Source organism: Diadema antillarum, unplaced genomic scaffold (assembly GCF_040938485.1).
Source record: "Diadema antillarum isolate AM-2024a unplaced genomic scaffold, OU_Dant_1.0 seq00000264_RagTag, whole genome shotgun sequence".
In the NCBI taxonomy this organism is placed as follows: Eukaryota; Metazoa; Echinodermata; class Echinoidea; order Diadematoida; family Diadematidae; genus Diadema; species Diadema antillarum.
In genome coordinates, this window is record NW_027271302.1 from 1,657,519 (window position 1) to 1,668,624 (window position 11,106).

The 11,106-nt window shown below is 38.7% G+C and overlaps 1 protein-coding gene across 1 annotated transcript; it reads right to left on the minus strand.

Moving 5' to 3' along the window:
• Positions 1-949: 949 nt before the first annotated feature.
• On the minus strand, positions 950-10,819 carry LOC139729816 (uncharacterized). Its single transcript, XM_071640743.1, has 9 exons — positions 10,550-10,819; positions 8,904-9,057; positions 8,125-8,193; positions 6,994-7,056; positions 4,971-5,043; positions 4,098-4,145; positions 3,482-3,616; positions 2,173-2,243; positions 950-1,156 (listed from the first exon to the last, which is right to left on the minus strand). The coding sequence occupies exons 1-9, from the start codon at positions 10,605-10,607 to the stop codon at positions 982-984; spliced, it is 846 nt and encodes a 281-aa protein (XP_071496844.1). The 5' UTR covers positions 10,608-10,819; the 3' UTR covers positions 950-981.
• Positions 10,820-11,106: the final 287 nt, after the last annotated feature.

Sequence of the window (11,106 nt, forward strand, 5' to 3'; positions counted from 1 at the left end):
ACTTGCATTCCAGCGAGAGTTGCTATCACAACATTTTTTTTTTTTTAATCGAGCCTGCAAATTGCGTTCAAGCTTCACTGTGTTCTGCTCCATGAGAATGTGTATCCACAGGAGTGAGGCTGTGTACAAAGACACAAGGAGTACTGAATGGTGAGTCTGCCCCACAAGTGGAATCAGCCCCAGACGTGGAACTGCATGTTGATTGTCTCCCCCTTTGATTCTCCTTTTGCATTCCATATGAAACTACAGAAGCACTCTGATAGCGCAGACCTCCGCCAAGCAGCTCATTTCCACCACTGATCTTGTTTTTCCATAGAGCTCAGTGATTTCCAACCATACATATGCATGCTGGAAATCGTCCATTTTCCCCAAAATAGAAGCCTTTTGTTAGGTCATCAACTTCCAGCTGCGTGGTGCGCCTTGCCATAGCAGAAACTAGAGCAAGCACTCAGTGCGAGTATGAAAACCTCAAAAACTGTGTAGCTTGTACTCTCAAGTTCATTGACCCTGCCTGCCAAAATATCGAAAATCCTTCATAAACTCCATAAAAATTCCTGATCACTACTAAAATTTAATCATCTGTTCCTTGTCATTCTCAACCTTTCCTGTAAGTTTCATCCAAATTTGTTCACAACATCTGGAGTTATTATGCACACAGACAAATAAGCAAACCAACAAACGCAGGTGAAAGCATAACCTCCACCCTTGGGGGAGGTAATAATTGACCCTGCTTGATCATTACATGATTTAAACACAAGAAAATTCTTCTCACCCCCCATTGCACAGTCACCAATACATAAGTTTTCATTCAGCAACAGTGGCAGCATCCAAAAGGGTTGAATACTTAATTCTCCCTTAAAATACTTTGTGCTTCGCATGAAGAGCACCATCACAGAGCTATGGTGTCAGCTGTTGGAGCACAGAGTTTTGGAATCCTCTGTATTTCATTACCACAGCTGGCGACTTCTCACAGTTCCCTTATTAGCTTCTCAGCCCCCACTCCGACACCTTCTTCTGGGCGTTGGCCATGACGATCATGCTGGTGCCATTGGAGATGAAGCTGCGAATGGTGCCGGGTCCAATGCCACGGTAGAGACCAAAGAAGCCCCCTCGTTCTCGGATCACAAGACGCATCCTCTGAAGGGTAGACATTTTCCTAGGATGGCAAGGAGAAACAGAAAAGAGTTTTGGTGATGCAATCTGCACCATCTCTGGGCTGTACGTCACGACACTGTGTCATCTTCCAACTATTAATTATCATTTACAGGGTGTCACTCCCAGTGTGATAGAATTTTGAATTTTGACTTTCAGTATAAAAAGAGTATCATTACTGCTTTGCAAGGTAGCAAAGTACTTTCATGTGTTCTTGCTACATCCATCTTTAGGGTAGTGTGAAATAACCTTTACTTTAATTCATCTCTACATTAGGAAAGTACATTGCTGTCAAAGTAACTAACATATTGGTCAGCCATTACAAGGACAAAGTTCCTTGCCATTGCAAATTAAACTCCATCAGAATTTGACAGGCTAATACTCCAGAGGCACAGGAAGTACAGTTGTACTACTGAAACTGGTGTTGATCAAAAATGCACACACACACACACAACCAATACATAACATCAGATTATTTCCCAATACCTGTGCATTTCATTGCTTCCAAATTCATTTACTAGATACAAGCAGAATGGAAATGTCAGCACTGGCTGCATTTAATGTGACAGTATCATGACTTGGATATGAAGTGTGAATATTGCAGCCAGTATTTCTTTATTACGAGTATACAATTTACTTTCACCAGTAATCATTCACAGTTGGTATTGTGGTCCTGATTTAACCCTTTATGTGCATTAAGTCCTAAATGACCCAGCTCTTTGGCTGGCATTTGATTAGGGCACTGATTTGAGTTGCAGGAACTGGTTGCATAGTGTATGAAGCCCCATGGAAACTTGAACCATCTCACAGGCAGTGGATCAATTCTCTTTGAGATAGGTCTTCATTTTATAGGACAGTGGGGCAAACCCACTCAGGTGTAGAGTAACGATAGGACAGGGAACCACAAGTCCACTGCGATTGTACTTCCGTCAAAGGATATGGTAATCCCTATTCAAACAGATATAGCAAAGACATCTCCATGGATTACCTATTACAGCAGAGCAGGGTCAAAGCACTTACTTGCCATAGTTTCCCTGCACTTGTGACTTCATGTACTCAAGAGGCCACACCAGCCACCATGACAGAGTGAGCTACACAGTCAAGGAATAATTACACCTCACAGAAGTTTTGAAACCCATGATATTAACATTTATTCATGGCTGCATGCAACTCCTACACTTGATGAATGTGCCTTACTAAAATTCTCAGGAAACACTAATATCAATATCAATATTTTGATTTTTAAAGATGACATGATTTCATGTCTGTTGGACGAAAAGTACTGCATGGATGAAACAGTCTATTGCACCGTGATAATTCATATTATAAAATGGGTTCAAGAATGTAGCCAATTGGAAGCGCTGAAATGAGTCATGTGTGCGTGCATCAATTTCTCACTAACATGCTCGGCCTGACATCACAATATTTACACTAGCAGTGCGCACTCAATCAGTTGTTACAAGTGCGTCGCGCGCTACTATACGCGCTGTCAATCCTGTAAACAACTTCTAGTTCGGGCTGGCTGCCGGCCGGCCTTTCTTGTGTGCATAACATGTGTGGCGTACGTATAACGGTTACTCTTAGACGTACAGTACTTATATGTGCGGGATTTCCGAGTGCGACGTGCGTAAATGTTTGGGACGAACATCGACGAGTGCTGCATGTAGCTGACTGGTATTGACCCACAAAGGTACGTGAAAAATGCTGTTAGTTTTCGACCCATTTTATAAAACAAATGATGCACAGGATTATTTCGTGGCGTTGGTGGAGATGCAGCTCACTCTCGGGTATTTACAATGTAGTGCATGTTTCACAATTGTAAATACCCTCGAATGCGCTACATCTCCACTAACGCACTCTATCCTGTGCATCATTTGTATATTGACCAATTCCTCCTCTTCCATGTCCTGTCAACTGGAAACTGACTGACACACATGGTTTATAAAGCATCTGTACCTACACATAGCTTTAGTCACAGTGAACTCCTCTGCCACTTTGCACGATTCACGTGTTTCTTTAAAATGAAAAAAAAAGCGTAAAGATCTTTATTTGATATTCATTTCATATTCATAACAGAGTGACAGTCAGTTATGATATGATTTTTAAGCATAACTGTAATCCTGATAAGGAGCATATTTTAATTCTTAATTCACAGAAAGCTTCATTTCATCCATGTCTATGGCTTTTGCTAAGACACATTGCATGCTATGTAAACTACGGTGGTATATACAATGAATTAGGTACTATTTCATAAAGAGTACAGGTTCACTTGGACATGACTACAATTTCTGTTAGTACACAGATTGCACTCAGTCAAAGGATATGTGGCAGCTGTCCCCGAAACAAGGAAAGGACCAAGGACACTCTGGTTGAAGACTTCTGGGAAGTGTCTTCTCTGGGTGTCTATCAGGATGAAGTAGGTTGTCATCAACCCCAGCGTTCTGCACCACGTCACCCCAAAGCCCTAGGGTATGATGAATTTCACCAATTCAGCTGATATATTCTCAATGCTAGGTTGTGTATGGGTGTGGGTGTGTTCTTCCCCAGCAGATTAAAACTGACAATAAACACTACTCAGAAAGGATTGCATTGTTTAATCAAACAAATCTTAATGGAAAAGCAACAATGATACACTGTATCCTTCTCTTTTTTTTATGGGGGGGGGGGAAGGGTTCAATTTGTATAAGGTCATAAATTTTTGGAAATACTACATACGGATTGTATTTTGGGCATAGCCTTAAACAAAATATTTCAGTCAAATGTTACGAGTGCATAAAAATTGTGAACATCCATTGATGATTGTAAAATTTATTGAACTGACTGTTAGACTAGAATATCCTTGATATTCTTGACATTTACCTATCCTCCCAGTAAAATAAGCAAACAACCCTGCAATCACAAGGAAACAAAGTTCAATGAGGGAGAGAACACCAAACCTTACTCACCTGGTACAGACCTCTAAAGGTCCAGGTTTGTTGTGTCTGCCTTCGAATCTACACGTGAAAGTAACAACCGACAGGAAAATATCAGAAAGTTAATAATGCTGGAATTAAACATCCTTTAGATCCACAATGTGTCATACTGAATTCACAATAACACTATTTCCCTCACTGAAATCAAACTTGGCAATTTACACAGTTCAAGGTTTCAACCAGTAGCTGAATTACTTTTCACATACAAGGCAGTGATGTGCATACATGTATCACATAACGAAATACAAATACAAGTGCAGCCTGAGCTCTGTGTAGTCTGATGAGCAGAATGGAATATGCATCAGGAAGACATAATGATTAGTAATCACCAGGGGCTTGCAAAGCAGACATCACTATATAAAGTGTCATAAAATAACGTAAGTCACAAAATCTGAGGCACCTAATACATGTAGTGTTCTCTGTGAAGATGGAAGATGCTCTGTTATCAAGATATAAATACAAAAATTGGTATGGCAACCAATGCATTCATAAGGAGTTAAGGCATAGGTTTTGCTCCTGAGAGCAAACTGACAGAGAAAATTGCAGATAGTGTGCTCTATAGTGGAAATAAGACTTGGATATGAGATAAGAGACAAGAGGAGTTTGAGAGTGTGACTAAAAAAAAAAAGAAACATGCTCCACATAACATCAGACATAGCCATGAGTTCAGATTGGTGCAGGACGAAAGAGTAAAGCAGTCTAGGAAAAGGTAATAAGTCGTGTCGAGTGAAGTCCAATATACAACGAAACTTGGGTGTGATAATCGTAGAAGAGTTTTAGAAACAGCAGAAGTAGTGGTGTCAGTAGAGCTGGAAGAAGTAGTGTTGCCCGGGTTGATGCACTTACTTTGGCTAGTTCTAGTGGTGACTCTATAATTGCACGAGCCGTTGAACCACACAAGCCTGCAAGCACGACACGTCTACAAAATGAAAGCACCGAATGACATCTACATTGCATGGAGCTGAATTCCTTACACTTTAAACTTACGGTTTGAACCAACTTGCTGAAAAAACAAAAAAACAATAAGAATGGCACTCAAACAGCTAGCATTACTACATCACTTTAAATACACATAACAGGTGACTGTGATAGGACTGTTTTGCAATCTTCAAGCAATTTCTGTCGAAAGCTGTCACAAATTGGAACATAATGAGATCTTTAAATTTGTTTATTGTGTTACAGGTGACTCCCTTCACGAAGAATTCCTCACGACCAGTAATTTTTTCTCGCTATATTAAAATTTCTTTTTGCAGCCAAATAATAAGGTATACACAGATAAAAGCTGTGGTAAATTGGAACATAATGAGATCTTTGAATTACGTTTATTGTGTTCCAGGTGACTCCCTTCATAAAGAATTCCTCACAACCATCAGTTTTGTCTCGCTATATTGAAATTTCTTTGCAGCCAAATAATAAGGTATTCACAGATAAGCAGACAATAATTTGGGAACCTACATTTTTACTTTAAACATGGTTTAACAAGTTTTGTTATAACCATGTTTATAAGAATGGGAGTACACTGTATATATTTGCATACATGTATACCTACAGTGCTGTACATGTAAACTTAAGCGTTTGGCAATGAACAATGTACAACATGTATGTGATTAAGTATGTGAATATAATGCAAAGAGTGAAATGGTCAATTGTGGCCCCTTAATCATACAGCACTGAAACAAGCAAAAGACAGAATGAGTATCTGGTAATAATTGCACTGGTACAGCGAGTATGCATGAATGAAAATGGCATTATGTGGCTATTTTCTTTTTTTCCTATTTAGTATTGGTTTGCCACATTTTGAACGTGGTAACTTTTTTGTCTTGTTGTCCTCTTTATTCACTGATAATGAAATGTAATTATTATAATTGTCTGAGTATGTATCAAAATAGTCATTCCACTTTGGGAATACAGATGCAGTTAAGAAGTAAGCTGGTTCTATGTTCTCTAATTGTTCTGCATTCTCCATACATTTAGAATGGAAGTTTTTTTTTAAACAAATGTTATACATGCAGCAAACCATATAAAGTTATATGTTTGATAGATGTGGATTATTTCAGTGTTTTGTTTTTCTATTTCTTGTTCCACATACTGTAAGTTTTATAACCCAAATAAATACAAATGTTTTAGAAATGACAAATTACAAACGAAAATACTCCTGTTCATTAAACTGCACGCAGAGAAACTTGCTGAAATTGACCTTACACTGTATAAAAGAACTAAACAAGATTGCAAGCAATGTGCTTTAACTGTTCTGCATTCTCTATACATTTAGAATGGAAGTTTTTGGTATACAATGTTGTATATAGAAAACTATATAAAGTTATTGTTTGATAGACATGGATTATTTCAGTGGGGTTTTTTTTTCTATTTCTTGTTCCACAAACTGTAAGTTTTATAACCAAAATATATACTAATTACAAATGTTTTAGAAATGACAAATTACAAACAAAAATACTCCCGTTCATTAAACTGCACACAAGAGAAACTTGCTGAAATTGACCTACACTGTATAAAAGAACTACCGGTATTAAAAGATTGCAAACAAGCTTTTAATTTTACATTGCTGCAGAAGATGTCAGTGATAGCATGAATTTAAGTTCGACACAGGGTGCTAAAACTGACAGAAAATAATGAGAATTTTTCAATTAAATTGATCCTTCCATTTTGATGATGATGATGAATGCAAGGGTAATTTGAAGTCCAATAAAATACATACTGCTTTGAAAAAAATTGGATATCTTCAATCAACTTCTGGCAAAAACTGGAAATGCTGCAGTACAGAGCTGCTGCCTCTGGAGGCCATTTCATAGGTGTGCCAACAGAAGTGGCATAAAATATGTATCATGGAAAGATGATGATGATTACTTACATCTGCAAACCACCTGTTAATGGAATTTCTGTTCTGCACTGGGGATTGTCAAGGAGTGTATATCTGGAAGAGGAAAAGATAGTACAGACATACATCTATCAAAATAAACAATCAATCCACTGCTCACATTTCACAGATTTCCAATGGAGAGGTTACAATAAAAAGTTTTAGATGTGTTAGAAATCCACACATTTTTAGATATTTCACATTCAAGAGGCTCTATGGTGAGGTCTTGTGATACATCACTTATTGTAATTTTTGCAACCATGCGCAACTGTGCATCACAAAAGCAACAAAAAAAAAATTGCATGCCAAGATTTTACATGAGGACTCAAAATGGGTGAAATGGGTGAACCTAGTCAGTTTTCAGTTTTTGGTATTTTTGGAAAGAGCAACCCTTCTTTTATATAATGTGTAAGTTTGGGATCATAAAATGAATGGGAAGTTGTGTTTTGGCAGTTTTTCTAGAACACATTCTTTGTTAGAAGAGTGATAAGGTATGTTTCAGGGACTTACCGGTAGTGCTATTTCTTAGAAACCCTTCACACCCTCTTTACTTTCAACTCTCATAATTGTTAAGAAGATGAATGCTACTGCTTTGCAAGTTAAAAGTGGTCATGATTAGAATGTGGTAATAGCGTGCACAAAATTTCAGCTTAATCTGAAGATTCCTCCACTGTGGTTGCCCTGGAGTCTTACATCCTATATTTTGTTCCGTTCATCACAAGGAGCATGGCTCGGTGAGATTATCATAGCACTTGGAATAGACCAAAACTTCAAAGCCTCCTATCTAAGTAAGCACTAGACTATTCCATGGTCTGCACTTTCTTCCATTATTTCAGTACATTAGCTTAGGAAAGTCAATTTGTATTGAGTTATACATCATTTTAAAGCTTGGAGTCTGCTCTTTCATAATCCATGTCTGCCGACCTTTTGTTGGTTTTGTGATGAATGCTCGTATCGACCATATTATGGTAACACTAATAGTAACATTTGTTTCTTCAAGTTTCAGTTAGTCTTTGGTACCTATGCTTAACATACATGTGTATCTCAAAGAAAAAAAAATCCCCAAATACAACAAAGAAGTTACTACAAAATCAAAGCATTATGAATTAAACAAGGCATACTCACATTGATTCAAACACACCAAATTGTGTTGATCTGTAGATTCCTGAGCCCCACAGGACAGGAATGGAACCTCTACAACAGACAGCAATCAGGATTATTGCATTGTTGATACTTAAAAATATGCTTGCATAGACCCAAGTGAAGAGGAGTGGAATCTTCATGTTGTGATGCATTGCCAGGGGAAAAAAGGAGGTACAATGGAACTGTTTCTTCAAACGCTCACTCTGCTACAGAAATGCTATCTACATCAAATTAATCATGTCCTACACTTTGCATGAAACGCGAGAAATGAAATGTTCACGGCAGATCATCCCTACTTATTTTTTTTTTTTTTTAAATCAGTGTCACTCCACAACAGTCAAACTTTAAGTCAATTTAGACATGGAAATATGAATAATATAGCACTTAGGGAACAGATCTTGGATCAACTATGAATGTACTGTCTACAGTCAGGTACTCCTGTAATTTAACAACTAGAAAAATGTCAACATTTGAGACTTTATCTTGACAATAAAGAAGTTGGCCAAGACATTTATTCCCTTGCAGTTTTCCTGCATGGGTGAAAACAATTTCTAAGCCTTAGCACAAGCTTTGAAATCCACTGATGTCTGCAAACACAAGTGGTTTAGCTTAAAAGATCACAACACTGGTTAAAGCTAAAGACTTCAATTCAAATTTCCAACCCCAGCACTGATCTCTAGAAACATATATTATGAATTAAATAAAAGAAGAAAAAATACAGCAAATAAAAAACAATCAAATAAACAACTTCATAAATTTACCTGTATAGACCAATGATTCCTTGTGTCCGTAAGGTCTTAATGAGAGTTCTAAACATGTTTGTCTTCTCATACCCAGACTGTGCTTGCATCTTGGTTTTGATGGTGTCGAAGGGATGACCAACTACAACACTGGTGGTGCCATAGAGGACTCCCACTAAAAAATAAGAGAGAGTGATGAAATACAAGTTTGAAGTTGGCACGAGACTTTCACATCATAGGTTTGTTAGTTTGTTGGCCAATAGAAACTTCGGCAAAATCAAAATCATGAAATAGGTCTAGGCCCCATGGGCCCCACTGCAGGGCACGTGCATCCATGCAGTAGCAAGCAAGAGTAGGGTAGGGTTAACCTTGGGGTGCTCCACTGCACAGTTTTAAACTGTGGGAATGCTTCATGTTCGGGCTGGTTGCAGTATACTGTTAGAGTAGTGTTGGGTTGCATCTAGACATTCTACACGGTAAAAGTAGTCAAGGGACATATAAAGAAAATCTTTCTGAGAATAAACAAAAGAAAGAAAAGAAAGATAAAGGAAAGAAAAAAAAGAGGAAGGACAGAAGATGCCATTATCATTTATAATCATTTTTTATTATATAGTAGTAGCCATTATTGATGCATATATATAGCTAGATACAGAGACTTCACATTGTAACTTCAAGTATCGGTACCGGTAGCTACCCGTACTGTAAAAGTGGATATTTTCGCGTGACTAATTTTTTGTGCTCGGCCTGGTAAGACTTTTACATTTTACATGCTTTTAATTCCGCGGAATCAAGACATGATCAACTACTGAATGGCAAGCAAAAATATTCGCATGTTTTTATTTTCGCGCTTGTTTCTGGTTGCGTGAAATGCGCAAACATTTCAACACAGCTAAAATTTCTGCTTTTACAGTACCCATGGTACGGCCTGGCTACTTAGTTTCATAGGTCATTGCATTGGTCAACCTGCTCTCCAGCCTGACCAGACGCCGTGCACTTTTAAAGTGACTGGGCTGTAACTGTTAGCAATGTTTTAGTTATCGGCTGTCCTACGCTCGTTGTTCCCAATGATGAATATATATAATCATATTTACAAAAGAGAAATGCCTATAAATATATTCAAATAATTCTACTTTTAACTACTTCACCCACTTGCCTCGCTTGCTTGCAATGCTAGTTTGAAAATACACACAGATGCACATGCACGAACTGTCTAAGCATGTATAAATATATGTTCTACTGCATGTCATTTTCTACTGAAGCATTGAATATGCCTATGGGTGGCGCTGTCCCATCATCATCATTAACGTTAGACAGAAAGATCCGTCTGTCCGGAGGAGTCTTTTATTTTTTTTTACTTTATCGCTCTCCTCCGTATAAGGAGGGGATCCGTGAAGCCAGACGCAGTCTCCGCGGAACATTTCCCCGACGACCAGATACAGACCGATCTTTCGGTCAACATCATCATCACCATCATTGTCATCATCATCATCATCACTGCACTACTTTGTAGCTGTCTCACCACCAATTGCTCACAGGACTTTAAACTGAACTATTGTCTAGTTAAAGAATAAAGATACTGGAAAAAAAAAAGAACATGTAACGTTAGAGGTCTAGAACATCTAGTCTAGAATCTAGGTGTCTACTATTTGGAAGATGGCTAGACTAACCACTTATTCCTATGGCTCCTTCTTTCAGCCAGTGAGATCTCTCTTCATTGTGCGTCATCGTAAGTTTGGTGGGGTTGATTCACAGGCTGGTCTGAAAATTACTAGTAGTCTGCACCCTCTCTGTACTTCTAATCGCTATGTTTTTCCAGTAAAATGTTTAAATTTTGGTTCAGCACTTCCAACGTCTTGTAGCGGATCCGGGAACTGGAGCTTGCTAACAAATGTCAGCAACCGTTTTTTACGTCTCTTCGTCGAGTGGTGGTGGGCCATCTGATGTCGCGTCGCTTGTTTTTCGCCGCCGAGCCGCTTCGCCGGCGCTCCGGTCCGGTGGTCGCGTCCAGCGAGTACCGGTACCGTACTCCAGCCCGTACGTTTATACAGGGACTGTGATGTACAGTCTGTTATGATTTCGCGTCTGCGTTGTTCTCCGTTGGGCTGCATGCATGCATGCAGTACACAGTATGAGCAATTTATCTCTGTGCCCGCCCTCTAGCGCTGATAAAATAACACTAAGGTCTGCAAGGCGTCCGGAAGTTTCTCCGTTTCACATAAAGTTA

Bases quoted from the DNA above. Each gene is read 5' to 3' on its own strand.
- LOC139729816 (XM_071640743.1), bottom strand. From the start codon at position 10,607: ATGACGCACAATGAAGAGAGATCTCACTGGCTGAAAGAAGGAGCCATA. The intron at 3,617-4,097 runs GTGAGTAAGGTT...ATCATACCCTAG, and splicing joins CCTTTAGAGGTCTGTACCAG to GGCTTTGGGGTGACGTGGTG. The intron at 1,157-2,172 runs GTAAGTGCTTTG...TTGCCATCCTAG, and splicing joins GTGCAGGGAAACTATGGCAA to GAAAATGTCTACCCTTCAGA.